Raw genomic sequence first — 17,481 nt, 5'->3', positions numbered from 1 at the left:
ATTGTAAATATAAATGGGGAATAGACCCTGCCAGTGATGGTCTCGGGTGGGATTCTCAAGGACCCCCAGCCGTGTGTTTCCAGCAGAACCAACTATGCCGGGAGCAGTGCCAGGGACCGGCCCGCTTGCAGCCCATGGTGGGGGGGGGGGGGGGATTCCATTTGTATATGTTGGGGGGGGGGGGAGAAAGATTCCATTTGTATATGTTGGGGGGGGGAGATTCCATTTGTATATGTTGGGGGGGGGGGGAGATTCCATTTGTATATGTTGGGGGGGGGGGAGTGGGAAGAGCAGTCGGTGAAGAAGGATATTGCAGGCAGGGTAGGGAGTGGGCACTGCGGGGGTGAATGCCGGCGACGATACCTCCGCAGTGGTGGAGCATGGGGAGCCCCATTGATTGTTGGTGGGGGGGAGCTGCCGATACCTCCATGGTAGGTGGGTAGGAGGAGCGGAGTTGATGTTCACTTCAGATCGGGGCACCCTTTAAAGATGGCGTCCTGATGTCTGTGGAGCCAGGGACCGGCTTTGTCAGTCCCGCCCCGCCCCGCCCCGCCAGAGTGATGGCAGCAGGACAGCTGCACGCCATTTTTCAGTTTGATCCGGACACTTCCACGAAATATGGAAACCATGAGTAAATGATGGGCTCGTACAAAAGCTGAGTAAGACCTCAGATAAAGTCCTGTGTACAATCAAAAGGATATAGAGGAGAACAATGTAGATTCATTAGGATGCTGCCTGATATCAAATGCAAAGAAACTCTTGTAAAATTCAACCAAAACATTTCTGAGTCATGGTTTGGCAGGGTGTTTCCTGTTGGCCTTTTGGGTGAAATCCAGGCCTGGATTATTTTGGGCCTTGGGGAGTTTCTATCTGGTCCAGCCCACACTTTGAAATTTTTCAGCAATGGGGAGCTGAACTCGCTGGTGAGACCGGCCCCTCTGGCAGCCATTTTGAAAGAGTGTCCCGATCTCTAAGTTAGGGTTCCCCACACCGTACGGATGGGCATTACCCCACATTCCCCCAAGTGCAGACACCTTCTTATGGGATCACTTGAGGGCCACTCCTTTTTAGGCCTCTTCACCCCCCCTTTCACCTCCTCCCCCTTTTCATGACCCTCACTCTTCACCGTCCTAACCTTTTTGAAGTTCCTTCATGCTCGCCCTTCACCCCCCCCCCCCCCTCCCACCCATCATGCTCCCTTCATGGACCCCCTCAGGCCCTGACCATTGGCAGTGCCAAGCAGCCAGGATGGCAGTGCCCAGGTACCTGTATGCCAAAGAGTAAATCAGGGTGCCACTGTACCCTGTCCCCGAGCAGCCAGTGGTCTCCAATGGGCTGGGAGGCCCACTACCCAAGTGCCATTACACCTGACCCATGCCTGGCCAAGGTCTCGCTGGCAAAGCCATTAGTTCCTTGAAGCCCAGAGGATCCAGCACATGTATATTTCAAAAAGTGAGGGTGAGATCCATATTGCGAAGTGTCACGAGGTTCTGGTTGAATCTCGTGAGAGATTTCTCTCGAGATTCAATGGCCTAGTTGCGACAAGTCGGGCGCGACGGGGCTGGTAAATCATGCCACGGACCTTTTATCATTAGAAGAACACAGATTACGATGCGACAAAGTCTCTCCGACCTTGCCGGTGAGTGGGATTCTCCAGTTCCGCTGCAGTGAATGGAGTTTTAGCTGTGCACCAAATCCTTTGGGCTGGATTCTCCAGCGGGGCGGAGAATCCAGTTTCACGCCATAATTGGACCTGGCGCCGATTCGGCGATTCTCCGGGCACCGAAAATCGACATCGCCGTGGAGTACGCCAGGGGGCCATTGTCAGAGATCCGTCCAGCATCCAAGAACAGATTGGCTAGATGAACGAAAGGGGCTGGAAGGACAGAGGAACAGGTTAGCTATAAATGAGGTTCGGAATATTTGCTCATTAAGAAGAGAGAAGTCAAATGGCCTATACTCATGTTGGAACCGCTGTGTATTCTATGTCCCATCACACTGGGGTAGTTGCTGAGCCTAATGTTTACCCAACCCATCTACACCTCTCTGTCACATTTCTATAATTTATGTAATCTTACCCCTGCATCCTAATTTGTCTTGGTGGCTGGACTTCAAGGAGTTCAAGGGAAAAGGAAGTCCGTGGAAAAATTCGAAACAGTGGGCGAGTTCTGCAGAGAATATAAAACTGTTCAATGGGGGAGGTGTGGTGGGAATGAACTCTGAAGATTGTCACTTCATATTCGAGGTTTTGATTTGGACTTTGCGAGATCTCTACTGGTGTAAGTTTCAAGAGGTTTCACCGCTGGGGCAATTGGACTTTAAGCATTGTCGCCGCATTTCAGACCCCAGCGTCTATTGAGAATGCAGAGCAAGAGGGACGACCTTCGTGAAATTATCCCTCATGATTCTGTCTTCCTTTGCACCTGAGGTACATTGGTACAGGTTATTACATCATGTTGCTTGGTCTGTGGAGCGAGTCCTGGCTTTTTAAACCAAAATAATTGTGTGTTGTGTTTTTGCCCTCGGCAAGAAGGTTTGCTCAAAGGGAGCTCAGGTCAGAGATAGGTCTATAAATGTGTAGTCCTAATTCTACGCCCAGTGTTCGCAACTCAGCTGGGAGAACGCTATCGGTGAATTTATGCTCACAGGTCAATATTGCACTGTTCAATACAACACGAGATGTAACTATGGATACTCCACGAAACTTGAGAGTTATACTGTGTCTGCTGTCATTTATTGTGCCATTCTGTTAGAAAGCAAGAAATGGTATATCTTAAGTACGCTTGATCTTCATCTGAGTGCCTGAAGTCTGCTTGCTCTAAGGAAGCATCTTTAGGTTTATTAATTAACTGAACCCAACCCCTGGGCAAACATTAATAAACAGTTGTGTGTTGAATTTAATTAAGTTCTTCTCGCTGACTCTCCCTTTTGCTTTGGGTCTAACACCGTGAGGTTGGCATGGGTACCAGTCCACCTTGTTCTTGGGTAAGAATTTAATATAGGTGGAGTTTTATAGGAAGCAAGAGGAAACCATATGACTCTACAAGATGACTGTGGTTCTGTCCCAGTTAGATTACAACCAACTCTTTGTTTCAAAGCCAAGCGGGAAAGGTCACTGCTCAACGCGGATACAGGGGCTGCGTAAAGACTGAGATAAATCGGAGCAAAAAGCGTTTCGATGGAAACAGAAAATGCTGGCAATACTCAGCAGGTCTGACAGCATTTAGCAAATGAGAAACAGAGTTTCCTGCCCACCCTCGGGGTGTTTTCCGAAGTAGGAGGTGGCTTGCTATTGGCCGTCGGCTGGATCTACTGGCCAACCTGTCCAGCCACCAGGGAGCCCAATGGGCGGGTCACCGGTAGAACTCACTGGCGGGAACTACTGGAAAATCCCGCTCCGTGTTTCAGGTTTCTGACCAGCAGTATTTGACAAATGGTCATCGGCCTGAAACAATGGGCGAGACTTTCCTCCTCCTCCTCCATGGCGGGTTCTGCAGGTGCGGTGGGAAGGCTCGCCGGCAACTGGCAGCGGGATCTGCCAGTCCCACTGTTGTCAACAGGATTTCCCTTTGAACGCAACCCTTGCCTCCACAAAACCCGCGGAGGTGGTCATCCCAGAAAGCCCCACCCATTAACTCTGTTTCTCCGTCCACAAACACTGCCGAGCCTGCTATTTCCAGCCGCCTTTGTTTTCGTTGCAGATTCCAATCTCTGTGGACTTTAGTGCGGGAAAATACAGTGCGATGGGTCACAGAACCCACAATTAAAATACCAACCGACCCAAGCTGGGGAATAGGGTCCTGATAGAAATTCAGTATAGAAACCCGAGAACGATTTCCTTTCCGCTGAAATGTATTAACAGCGGGGCAAGGCTTGGATTTATAGACCTACGACCGACCAGTTGGCACCTTTCCTTCCTCAGTCATTCATCGCGAGCCTCTCTCCCGTTGTTTAATTGTAGTTGCAGCATCACTGGTCTGTGAGGTGCTTGGCCTTCTCAACATTCTGGATTTGGAATTTCTAGAGTGGAACAGTTACAGTGTAGTAGCTCTTCATTCCATATTTTGTTTTGTTAATTGAATGTGAATTCCCGATTACCGTGATAGGTCTCAGGATCATTAGTGCAAGGCTTTGAATGGCTAGTAGCTAATGATTCACATGGCCACCGTGCTACCATACTCCAAACTATACCCAATCCCCTGGAATTAAGACGTGCTTGATGCAAATAGAAAGCAAAGCATTTTTGCGGCCTTATTCAGCAGTGAGATACATATAACTGGCAGGACAGTGAGGCACTATCTCACAGAAGGCTTCCTGGATATTGTTTAACAATGTAGGGAATTACCAGGAACATGCATAATTGGAACATTGATGGTCAGTTGCAAACAAGAATAGGCAATTCCTTTTCTACCACAACTAGATCGTGGCTGATTTGTCCTCAACGCCCTTTACTTGCTCTTGATACAGATATAGAATTTACAATGCCGAAAGAGGCCATTTGGCTCATCGAGTCTGCACCGGCTCTTGGAAAGAGCTCCCTACCCAAGCCCACACCCCCACCCTATCCCCATAACCCAGCAACCCCACCCAACACTAAAGGCAATTTTGGACTAAGGACAATTTAGCATGGCCAATCCACCTAACCTGCACATCTTTGGACTGGATATAACAGAAAATTAATCAATTCCAGTTTTGAAATTGGCAATCATGCTAGCTTCACTAACGTTTTGGGGAAAGGAATTTCCATTTCCATTACCCTCTGTGTGTAGGTGTTTCGCAACATACTGTCTGAATAGCTGAGCTCTCCTTTGAAGATAACGCTCACTTGCTGTGGGTTTCCCCACCAGAGGATACTGTTCCTACCCCATCTAGCCCTCCACTGAAATCAAACCTGCAGTCATTTGGATTCAGAAAATAGGGCGGGACTCTGCGTTGTCCGATGGCGAAACCGGGAAGGTCGATTGGGCAGAGAATGGCTCCCGATGCCGAAATTGGGGTGGGCGCCGGTTTGACCCCGGGTTGCGATGCTCCACCAAATCGGCATCATCGAGATGTGTGCCATGTGCAGTCGCAACCCCGTTTGAATATTAGCGGGCCCGCCCTCAATGCTCTGCCCCTGATGGGCCGAGTTGCTGACGGCCCGGGCCACGTGTGGTCTCGGGTCGTGAGCCTAGCATGGCGGCTGTGGAGAGAGACGGTGGGCGTGCAGTGTCCAGTGCGGCCGCTGAGAGCTGTGCCGCTGGCCGGAGGTGGCTTGTGCCAGGGCTGTGGTGAGTAGTGGGAGGTGGCCAGGAGGTGTTCTGTGGAGTTGGGGTGGACTGGTACTCAGTCCAGCACCACTGGCGCCATCTTTTCTGGCGTGATTGGTGCATGAGTGGGGGTTGTAGGCATATGTGCGGTTGCAGCTTGTCAGCCCTGCAGCGGGTGTTTCACGCGTGGCCAATGCTAGCCCCTCACCCGTAGCGGAACCGGCAAGGGCGTGGCGCCGATTTTTCTGTTGTGGACCACCACGCAATCTCTGTTGGCGTCAGCACTTAGACGCAAGAACGGAGAATCCAGCCCGAGGTGTTTCAGCATGCATACCATGCACCTTAAAACACTCTGAACTTAAACTAATTCATAATAATTAACTTTGAATGCGACACACATGCAATGATTGAATGTGGTGAGATGGCATCTGCTCTGTGGCTGGCCTTTTAGTCGTCGATTCATACTTTGCTTGATTTATTTTAGGGCCCAATTTAATAAAATAACAGAAATGAACTCGGGGATAAGGGGTACTCCTGGCAGGGGTAATGCCCAAAAATAACAAAGAGCAGTGGAAACTTAGCAACATCAATCAAAATGTGATAAGAGGAATTGATAAAGCAATCCAACCCCTGTGATGCCAATCGGGCACGTAACTTTGCTTGATACAATTGTCACTTGCCACTCCACGGCCTGCTTTATTAGCATTGCCAATAAAACCGGAGACTTTAAATCTTTACCGTACAGCAGTTTGGATGATGAGATTCTAGTGCCCTGTATGGTAACAGTTCTTTGGTTATGGTCTGCTCTTCTAACGCAGATTAAATGTGTAAAAAATATCTTTTTGTTTAAAACTGCATTGACTTGTCAATTGCTGCCGTTTTCTAGGTCTATCCCACCACCATCCGTTCTTTGGGGCTAGGCTCTTGTAGTTCAATGGCTCGAATCGGAGCAATGGTTGCACCCTTTGTAGCACAGGTGAGTTGAGTATTTTTCTGTCTCACAGAAAGGGCTGGTGCATATTTGTCAACCAGAATCTGAGGGTATAATGATTTCCTAAGTTCATATTTTCAGTTGGGATCGCAGTGGAATTTTACTTCATTTGTATTGTTGGTTGATTTCTAATTATTTCTAATTGTTGAAACTAAGCATGACTTAATGAGAAAAAGGATTTCACTCAGAATGCACTGTAGAACTGCATGGGAGTAGTTTTAATCAGGTTAAAGAGGAAGCTTCATTTCAGAAACCATTTGCCCCCCCCCCCCCATAAAAAGTTGTAAGAAAAATGTTCTTCCTTTTCAAAATGAACCACCAACGGTAGCATTGTGGATAGCACAATGGCTTCACAGCTCCAGGGTCCCAGGTTCGATTCCGGCTTGGGTCACTGTCTGTGCGGAGTCTGCACATCCTCCCCGTGTGTGCGTGGGTTTCCTCCGGGTGCTCCGGTTTCCTCCCACAGTCCAAAGATGTGCAGGTTAGGTGGATTGGCCATGGTGAATTGCCCTTTGTGTCCAAGATTGCCCTTAGTGTTGGGTGGGGTTACTGGGTTATTGGGATAGGGGGAGATGTTGACCTTGGGTAGGGTGCTCTTTCCAAGAGCCGGTGCAGACTCGATGGGCCGAATGGCCTCCTTCTGCACTGTAAATTCTATGATCTATGAACATCTTTGAGAAAGACAAACCAATTCTTAAGTCCTCTGTTAGAATGATCAATAAAGTTGCCTCTAAATCATAGAGTGCAGAAACAGGCCATTCAGCCCATCAGGTCTGCACCGACCCTCTGAAATAGGACGCAACCCACACAATCTCCCACCCTAACTCTACCTAAGCTGCACATCTTTGTACGCTAAGGGGAAATTTATCACGGCCAATCCACCTAACCTGCACATCTTTGGACTGAGAGGAAGCCAGAGCACCCGGAGGAAACGCACGGGGAGAACGTGCAAACTCCACAAAGGCAGTCACCCAAAGCTAGAATTAAACACGGGTCCTGGGAGCTGTGAAGCAGCAGTGCTAACCACTGTGCCACAGTGCTGCCCAATTATGGACGACCCTTCCAGACGGCATGATGTTTAATGAGTACTGTAGAAATCAAGAGGGACAGGCAATGAATGCTGACCTTGTTGGTGATGTCTATGTGTTGTTATTGGGGAGGGGGCGTGCTGCCTATTCAAACGGCTCTTAAATTTCCCCTCACTGCCTGTCGGTAAACAAAAAGAGTTTGTTACATTTTAATAAGTGGTAGTGTATTTTCCAACCCCTGTGTTACTGTTACTATCCCCATAACCAATAACCCCTCAAAAGGCTAGTTATTCACGCACTTCCAAAAAACATGAAAAAGGAGATCCTGTAATGGCACCCTCCTCTGCACAACACAGGAAAGAGAGGGCGGCCAGAGAGAAGGCGGTTTTGCAAGACCGAGACCATAAAGAAAATAATTATAGGTTGACGTGCAATCAAAGTTCCATGAGCAATTTCTTCAATAAAAATTGCTTTTCCGGTGGCGTTGAATTCACAATAGGAAAAAGGCAGGCAGCAAATAAATCAGTGTGTGGGCAATGCTACAGAAGCATCAGCAGAGGTCAGTGGGGTCAGCTGTCCAGCCTGGCTAGATGATCAGCCCACTGGTTTAGCACAGTGGGTTAAACAGCTGACTTGTAATGGAGGACAAGGCCAACAGCACGCGTTCAATTCCTGTACCGGCCTCCCTGAACAGGTGCCGGAATGTGGCAACTAGGGGCTTTTCACAGTAACTTCATTGAAGCCTACTTGTGACAATAAGTTATTATTATGATCTCCTCTATGGCCGGCTTGTCAGATGTTAAAGTAGTAGGCTGGTTTGCAGCTCAGGAAGGCAATATTAACCTGTTCAACAAGGCAGAGTCTTGGGCAATGTGACCTTATCTCTCCATGTGGCCTTGAACAAAGAATATTTATCCAGTGTTTAGAAATTGGCCTTGCATTCCAGGCTGATAACATCTCCGCCATTAAAAGGCGCTCTTTGTTGAGGATCTAGTGTTTGGGAAGCCATTACCTCCATAGACTCTCTGACTCCACTCACACGCCTGGTTTATCAAATTCAAATCATACATCATAGAATCACAGGGCGGAGAATTGCCGGCAGGGCGGCGTGAATCCCGCCCCCGCCTGCCGCCGAATTCCCCGGCACCGGAGATTCGGCGGGGGCGGGAATCGCGCCGCACCGGTCGGCGGCCGCTCGCAACAGCCCACCCGGCGATTCTCTGACCCGCGATGGGCCAAAGTCCCGCCCGTTCTGTGCCAGTCCCCCCGGCGTAAATTAGACGAGGTCCCTTACCGGTGGGACCTGGCGGCGCAGGTGGGCTCCGGGGTCCTGGGGTAGGGGGGCACGGGGCGATCTGGCCTCCGCGGGCAGGCCTGTGCTGTGGGTGCACTCTTTTCCTACGGGCCGGCTGTTTCAGCCTCCGTGATGGCCGACGCCTAGGTGAACCCCCCCCCCCCCCCCCTACTGACGCTCCCGCGCATGCGCAGACCTGCGCCAGCCGGCAGAGTCCCTTCGGCCCCAACTGGCGTGGCGGCAAAGGCCTTCCACGCCGGCCGGCGGGATGCAAACCACTCCGCCGCCGGCCTAGCCCCTGAAGGTGCGGAGGATTCCACACCTCTGGGGCGGGCCGCCACCGGAGTGGTTCACGCCACTCCGTCCCGCCGGGAACCCCCGCCCCGCCGGGTAAGGGAGAATCCCGCCCATAGAATTTACAGTACAGAAGGAGACCATTCGGCCCATCGAGTCTGCACCGGCTCTTGGAAAGAGCACCCTACCCAAGCTCCACACCTCCACCCTATCCCCATAACCCAGCAACCCCACCCAACATTAAGGGCAATTTTGGACACTGAAGGGAAATTTAGCCTGGCCAGTCCACCTAACCTGCACATCTTTGGACTGTGGGAGGAAACGAGAGCACCCGGAGGAAACCCACGCACACGGGGAGAACGTGCCGACTCCACACAGACAGTGACCCAAGTCGGGAAGTGAACCTGGGAGCCTGGAGCTGTGAATCAATTGTGCTAACCACTATGATGCTGTGCTGCTGTGTGGCTCCTTTTAAAGTTGGGCAGTGCTGTCCCCAAGTTGTCTGCTAGTATCCCCTCAGAAATAGCGAGGTGTGACGTTTCCGAAACTGCGAAATGGCTTCTTTTATTCTGGGGACTCGCAGACAATAAGTCACCGAGGGTCAGCCATCTTGATGGTCTTTATTCAGCCAAATGGTCCACAGTTCAAAATGAAGTAATAGCACGTTCAGTTCTGATCACACTGCGAATGAATAATAAAAGTGAAATTTTTAAATCTACCAGGCAATTAATATTCCTGTTTGAAATCCAAAAGCAGTTTAAAAGTATCCAGGCTGAGACAGATTTAAGTAAACCACTGAAAATAGTTGGACATGAAGTTCCAGGATCTATCTACTGAAGAAAGCTCTTCGGTTCATTTGATCTCACTATCCAAATTCTTTTCTGTGAAGAGCAGTGGGAAGATCTGAGTTCGCGGACGATGCTGTGGACATTTATGTTTTTCAAGTGATCCTTCTGAGCTTTGCACCAGACCCTAGTGAGTTAATGAAGTTAGCTCTGAGTAGGCATTGAGCCAATGTAACTTCTCCGAGTGCCACATCTTGCTTCACTCTTTTATATACCAGTTGTCACGATCGAATAATGTGTAAGGGGAAAATTCCATTGACATCGTCTACTTGATTCAAACCTGTGATCATTTTGCACACCTCCACCTCAATCGCCATTTCTTCAAGGTGAACAACCTCAGTTTCTCCAATCTGTAGCAAAGATCCCATATTCATTACCAACTACATTCTCAATATGTCCTGCTACGTTCAAGAATCTGTGCACATGTACTCCAAGGTCACTCTTTCCCTGAATACTTTTTGGAAATTACCCTCCCTATATCGTCTTCCAAAGTGTATCACCTCACACGTCTCTGTATTAAATTCTGTCTACAACTTGCCTTCCCATTCTGCCAGCTTATCTGTGACCTGTTCCAGTTCCACTCCAGGGCCAACATTGAACTAGGGGGCAAAGTTTAAAAATAAAGGTTTTCCATGAGGAGATGAGGCAAATTCTTTTTCCTGAGGGTCATTTAGTGTTTGGATTACTCTTGCCTAGCAAGCAGTGCATTATGGTGAGCGAATGGTGGCATAGTGGTTAGCACTGCTGCCTCACCGTGCCAGTGGACCCGGATTCCATTCCGGCCTTGGGTGACTGTGTGAAGTTTGTACATTCTTCCCGTTTCTGTGTGGGTTTGCTCTGGGTGCTCCGGTTTCCTCCTACAGTCCAAAGATGTCCGGGTTAGGTGGATTGGCCATAGTCAATGCGTGGGGTTACAGGGATAGGAGAGGGGAGGGTGTTTTTTTTTTTTGGAGGGTCAGTGCAGCCTCGGTGGGCCGAATGGCTTCCTTCTGCACTGCAGGGATTCTGTGGGAATATGTTCAAGGCTGAATTAGACAGATCAACAATGGGGTCAAGGGTTATGGGGTAGGCAGGGAAGTGGAATTAAATCCGCAGGCAGAGACGCCGTGATCTCATTGAGTGGTGGTGCAGGTTTGAGGGGCCAAATAGCTACTCCTGCTCATAATTTTTATGTTATTTGAATCATCCTCAACATTGGCCATACCTCCATAGAGACCTTTACAGCACAGAAAGAAGCCCTTTGGCCCACCCACGCTGGCCATCAAGCACCTATTTAGTCTAAATGCTTCTTAAATGTTGAGGCTTTCCACCTCTGCCACCCTTTCAGGCAGCGAGTTCCAGATTCCCACCACCCGCTGTGTGAAAACGTTTTCCCAAATATCCCCTCTAAATCTCTCTGAACGGGATATGCCGTCGCTGTAAAAGCCATTTGGGGGCTCCCGTTGGAGTCTCTGTGACCACCAGCTTTTCCACCCGCCGAAAAGGTGGGTGGGGGGGGGGAGGCGGGGAGGGGAGAATCTCAGCCTTGGTCAGCGTGACCCAAGTGACGTCGCAGCACCAGTTATGGCAATGCCACCTTCTGAAATTTCTCCTCATCCTTGATGTTAACATTATCCTAATTCATGCTTTGAGTTATGAAAATCTCCCAATATCACCACTCTAATTCTTGCACATCTTCGTGATTTCCCTGCAGATTTGTTCCCCATCTCTCTCTCTCTCTCTGAGGCCTATAAAATACTCCCAATCATGTGATCATCCACTTTTTGCTTCTCCGCTCTAACCGAATGAATTCTGTTTTTGCACCCTCCCGTCCGCCAACCATATTTTCCATCGCGGTCCCGCCGGGAGCGGGATTCTCCGTTCCTCAGCCGGCCAATGGGGTTTCCCATTGTGGCCATTCCGTGCTGGCGGGAAACTCACGGGCGTGGGTGCGCTTACGGCGAACAAGAGGGTCCCGCCGACGCAGAATTCCGTTGACTGTCTTCCCAAAACTATACTATCCTCCCTAATCCATACTGCCAGGCCACCTCCCTTTCTTCTTTCCTAGATTTTCTCAACACCTTGTACCCCTTAATATTAAGTGTCCAGTCGCCAGCAGTTTTAAGCCACATTTCAATTATTGTCGCTGCACCGTTTCCCACTGGACCACTTGTTCTTGTAGCTCATCAGTTTTATTCACTGCTTTGTGCAAGCATTCTAAACCCTGGCATTGTATCCCCCATAATCCTCGTTAGTTTGCTCCTATCTAATAAGATACTACTTACTTCTCTAGAGGTCCTTGTTTTTGACACGACCATCTGTGGTGAATGTAACTTAGTAATTCACACTGTATTTACCAATACCATTGTAAGCGCAGTAGCGTTATCCGACCACTAGGGGGAGTAGTTCTCGGAATGCTCAGGAGTTTGTACAGGGCTCCACCCTTGGCTCCGCCCATGACTCCTCCCCCTAGACTGCTGTATAAATAACCGTGTCCAGAGCCAGCCTGCAGTTCATCGAGAGTTCAACGGGTAACAGGCTGGCTCTGTAGTAAGTAGATTAAAACCACTGTTCATATCTTAAAGCACGTGTCTCGTGAATTGTTGGTTCCATCACCATCAAAGAAAGTTAGTGCCGGTAAGGATGTGAAAGAAAATTGGTGTTGGTAAAGTACCAGGGACTGGCTCTTTCAAAATGGTGTCGCCACCAGCAGATTAATGCGGGATTTCCGTAAGCCGTTTCTTTCGAAAGCCATCAGCCTTTATGTTGCTTTAATGCTAACGTTTAGCCATCATTGTCACCTGAGCACAGTGCATCCGCTCATTCATCTTCTTTTGCTCCATGTAGGTCCTGTTGGGCACGTGGCCTATAACAGCTCTGTGCTTGTTTAGTGCTGTGTGCCTCATTTGTTCTGTTTTGGCCTACACTCTTCCCATTGAGACCAAAGGACGCGCAATGCAGGTGAGGATGGAATCACACTCATTTTACTTCCACGCTGACGCTCAAAGTGACAATGTGTTTAAAAGGGCTACACCCGATGCTAGCACACTTCCCTTTGGATTAGAACACCATGGGATCCAAGCTAACACTCCAGTATTGTACAGAAGGAGTGTTGCGCTGCTGAGGTGCTGCCTTTCAAATAGGATATAAAGTGAGGAAGCCTACTTTCTCCGCTGAATGCGAACATTCCCATGACACTATTTGAAGAAAGGCAGAAATTTCCGGGCCAACATAATTCCTCAACAAACACGAAGTCACAAGGGAGTTTGGCAAGATTGGATGGTCTTTATTTTAATGCAAGGAATCTGACAAACAAGGCGGATGAATTTAGGGCACAACTTAATGAGAAGCGGTTGAGGACTCTGGGTCCTCACTGGAAAAAAAGGGCAGCACGGTAGCATGGTGGTTAGCATAAATGCTTCACAGCTCCAGGGTCCCAGGTTCGATTCCCGGCTGGGTCACTGTCTGTGCGGAGTCTGCACGTCCTCCCCCTGCGTGCGTGGGTTTCCTCCGGGTGCTCCGGTTTCCTCCCACAGTCCAAAGATGTGCGGGTTAGGTGGATTGGCCATGCTAAATTGCCCGTAGTGTCCTAAATAAGTAAGGTTAAGGGGGGGTTGTTGAGTTACGGGTATAGGGTGGATACGTGGGTTTGAGTAGGGTGATCATTGCACGGCACAACATCGAGGGCCGAAGGGCCTGTTCTGTGCTGTACTGTTCTATGTTATCATCAAAACAGAGAAATTGGTTATTTATCATTTGTTGTTTTTGAGGCTTTCCTGTGTGCAAATTGCATGTCATTAAAGAGGGACTTCACTCCAAAAGTATTTAAATGTCAGCGAAATGCTTATTGACATCCCTTGCCCTTCTCCGAACTAGTGCCCTGGCACCTTTTTCATCCACCAGAGGGAGCAGATGGGGCCTCGGTTTAGATTTAGATTTATTGTCACGTGCACCAAGGAACAGTGAAAAGTATTGTTCTGCTTGCAGTCCAGACAGATTGTTCGATACATGAAACCATAGGATAAATACACAATGTAAATACATACAATATAAATTCGGGTGAAGCATATGGAGTATGGTATGGCTGAGTAGAGAAGATGCGTGGAGATCAGTTCAGTCCAGAAGAGGGTCATTCAGGAGACTGGTAACAGCTGGGAAGAAGCTGCTTTTGAATCTGTTAGTACGTGTTCTCAGACTTTTGTATCTTCTGCCTGATGTAAGAGGTTGGAAGAGAGAATAACCCGGAGGGGAAGGGTCTTTTATTATGCTGACCGCTTTGCCAAGGCAGGGTCTGAGTCAATAGGAGGCAGTTTTGCGTGATGGACTGGGCTGTGTTCACGACTCTCTGTAGTTTCTGACGGACTTAGGATCTCATTCAAAAGATGGCATTGCAGCATTCCCCCAGTGCTGGATGAGCCAAGATTGCAGAAGAATAATGAAGAAAGTCACCTAAGATGAGTCCTCCAAACATCTACACAGCAATGTCCAATTGTAACATTCCGGGAAATGGTTTGCAACCCAATATTTTATTCCTTTAAATTGTTGCCAGCTTCAACAGCCATTTTGATTTATTTTGCAGGAGATCAATCCGTCCTCCTCCAGTATTTAAACTGCGGAGTCCATATTCGACAGAGCAAACAGGATCTCTTCTCCATACCTTTGGAACACATTCACCAATGAGATTCTGAATCGTGTGTTGGACTGTACATGACGTGTCATTCTCTTCCCATTCTACTTTGGATCACTTCTTACTTACCACTAACTTATCTGCAAGTTTATCTTATTGCCTCACATCCTTCAGACATCCATCACAAGTTGCCTTTGGCAGAGGAAGAAGGTTGAGAAAGGCTGAACATTGGGGGAATTTTTTCTGCTGTCTGCACTCAGGAATAAACTTAGTGGCCTAAAATAGCGCATAAAGCAATAAGCTAATTAAAAGTTGCCACAGTGGTCGAGAGGGAAAAACACTCCTCAAGTGCAACAGTACATTCCTGTCCCGTTGGGTGGGTTGGGACAAGCATCATTTAAAACACCGAGCACCACGGATGTCTCTCCTGTCAGCACTGTTCCATCTTCTGTCCCCTGAACTTGAGTAAATGTCAGGTTTTTGAGGGAATGTCATCTTCTGTTGCCTCTGCCCCCTCACCTTGAAGAAAATCAATCTGTCTCATCGTTCGAACCACCTCTCTCCGCCTATATTTTGTTTATGTTACTGTTTGAGTTATCCATTATCTTGAAGTTTTGTCAAAATTATGAGGCCGGTCTCCCAGGCACATGTTTCTCAGAGGTGTGACGTTCATCGGCGGCGGGATTCTGCACTCCTGCCGCTTGTCAATGGCATTTCCCATCGAAGCCGCCCATCGCAGCCGGAAAACATGCAGGAGGGGAGGTGCGCAGCCGGTGGGAAAAGTGAATCACAATGGCTGGAGATTTCCATCCATGATAACCATCCAGGTTAGCAACACAGCCAATCCTCTTGTAGTCAGCTCATCATGTCCGGCATGCCCTTCTATATCTGCCCGTGAATATTTACCTCACGACCGTTGAAATCCCTTCCTCCATTTTATTGATAGCGCCATGCTCCGTTACGATTGCCCTTCCTGTTCCTCATAAGCCCAGGATGCTTTGTCCCACTCACTCTGCTTTCTGAGTCCTTATTATATTGATATCGAGATATTATTGCACTAATTCTTTCAACAGACCTCAAGGCTGTGGAACCCCCTTACTTCCCTGAGCCGTTTCTCCCTCTCGTGAGCTATGAACTCTTAAAACTCGAACATGGAGTCACAACTAGCTCTGTTGTTTTCAAACTAAATATTGTCCACTGCGTGGAGGCCTCAGTTCTTTACTAGGACCACTCCTTGCTGAGTTTTAAAAAGAAGCTCTGCACACCAGTGTTGGCCCTAGTTACTGAAGCGTGGCATCTCCACTTTACTGGATAGACATGGCTCAGGCTAACTGAGGCTTATACAATGATTTTGCATTGAGCATGTATAACAAAGGTATCATCAAGTTGACTCACTGGTTTGCATTCCCCTTGAAGATTGGTGCTCGACAAAGGACTGATCAGAAAATCAGAGATATTAACACCTTGACTGTTCAATCAAAAAGGTGACGACAACCAGTCAAATGAATTAACAGAAAAATCTGAACCGAGGGGCGATGGTACATCCAGTGGGAGCACCCAGCTGGAAAATCAGCCCCTGACATAGGAAATTAAGAATTAATAGACAAAAGAAGACCGAGATCTATTTAACTTGCCTTCTAGCTCCTGGTAGCCGCATGACGCAATGATACGATAAACGTTGACTAACCAGGCTGTCGACCTCCATGAATTAGTCAACAACAGACCTGGACATGACATGAGGAAAATCCCAATCATAAGTCGTGTTGCTCCTAGGCGTACTGTACTCGCCACATGGTGAGGGATGTATACAGTTGCTTCTGAGTAACTGCAAGTTAAAAAAAAAGCTGCATCCTTTTTACCTTTGAGGAATGTTTTTTTTAATCATGTTGAAGGCTATTTGGACAGACTTTTTTATGATTGCATTACAATAAACTTTTTATATTTGCATGAGAATATTGTTGAAAATTCCCGTTTACTGATGTGAAACTGAGATGCTGGGGAATATTTTTCAGCGATGCTGAGTTTTTATTTGCTGATCGTCAGCTGAATTTATTAGATTGTTGCTGAGGTTGGATTGGGTTTTTCTTTCGTTTTAAACCTATCATCCCTTTTCTGTCCATATATTTCCCACCAGTCATGAATCCCCACAAAGCTTTTAATTTTAAGTCGTAGGATCACCCAATACATTAAGGAGGTCATTCAGCCCATGGGACCTGTGTTCGTTTAAAAAGAAAGTATTTTTATTGAGATTTTACATTTTAGAGAACAACATGAGCGAAGAAGCAAAAGGGGCTTAACCAACGTGAGTATGGAATGGAACAGGAGAACGACACCATAACTGGCCCCATACAATTATTAGGCAGATCTAGATACTCCTATCGTCCCACCAGACAGCGAGGGAGAAAGAGGATCCGTGATCAACACGGGAAATCAGGATAAACTTCCCATGCCATGATCGGGCGAACAATCTCCTTCAACTCCAGCAGTGCCAATGGCACCAAATAATCCATCACAGCCTCCTCCTTCCAGCCATCAGACCCACCTGAACCCATGTAGGAGCCGAGAGCGGATTCGTCAAGCACACCCTTAGAAAAAAACAAAAGAAAAATAACACGGAAACCCCAGATTTAAGGGGAGTTACATGCACACCACATAATGCAGCTAAACTCCCCAAAACAGGCCCAGGGCAGAACCTAGATCGTTCCATACAATTGTGAAGAGAGGACTGGCAACAACAACAACACACATGTTTGGACTAGGGTCAAGCCTTCAGGGCCTCTCAAGGTAGAAAAGTAAAGCAGAGCGCAAAAAACTTCCTAGAATTATCCCGGCAGATGACGACACTCGCCAGCGAAGAGGAGAACTGGCCACTCAATCAACAAGAAGGTGACCCAGGGGTCTACGATCTGTGATACTACGATTTAAAATTAAAAGCTTTTTGGGGATTCAGGACAGGTGGGAAATTTATGGACAGAAAAGGGACAATAGGTTTAAAATGACAGAAAATCCCAATCCTACCTCAGCAACAATCTAATAAATGCAGCAGGATATCCAGCAAGACACAGAACTCGGCCTGCCCCCAAGTCCCCCATGTACCAGGTAGGCAAAGCTATGCTAGATTTTTTGAAAGGATTATCCAATTCATCCCATTCCCCCACTTCCATTCCCCCACTT

At 48.0% G+C, this 17,481-nt stretch overlaps 1 protein-coding gene across 3 annotated transcripts in view; it reads left to right on the top strand.

Annotated features, from left to right (window-relative positions):
• The window catches only part of svopl (SVOP-like), a 143,955-nt gene extending 127,695 nt beyond the window's left edge, over nt 1–16,260 (top strand). For all 3 annotated transcript variants that reach the window (XM_038780875.1, XM_038780876.1, XM_038780877.1), the window contains 3 exons: nt 6,136–6,225; nt 12,528–12,641; nt 14,260–16,260. In XM_038780875.1, the coding sequence (XP_038636803.1) occupies nt 6,136–6,225; nt 12,528–12,641; nt 14,260–14,289 (234 nt within the window). In that variant the 3' untranslated portion in view covers nt 14,290–16,260. The remainder of the gene's footprint in view (nt 1–6,135; nt 6,226–12,527; nt 12,642–14,259) is intronic.
• Nucleotides 16,261–17,481: the final 1,221 nt, after the last annotated feature.

This window comes from Scyliorhinus canicula, chromosome 20, assembly GCF_902713615.1.
Source record: "Scyliorhinus canicula chromosome 20, sScyCan1.1, whole genome shotgun sequence".
Classification (NCBI taxonomy): domain Eukaryota; kingdom Metazoa; phylum Chordata; class Chondrichthyes; order Carcharhiniformes; family Scyliorhinidae; genus Scyliorhinus; species Scyliorhinus canicula.
The sequence above is the reverse complement of the archived record's forward strand: the minus strand, read 5'-3'. Positions and strand labels throughout refer to the sequence as shown.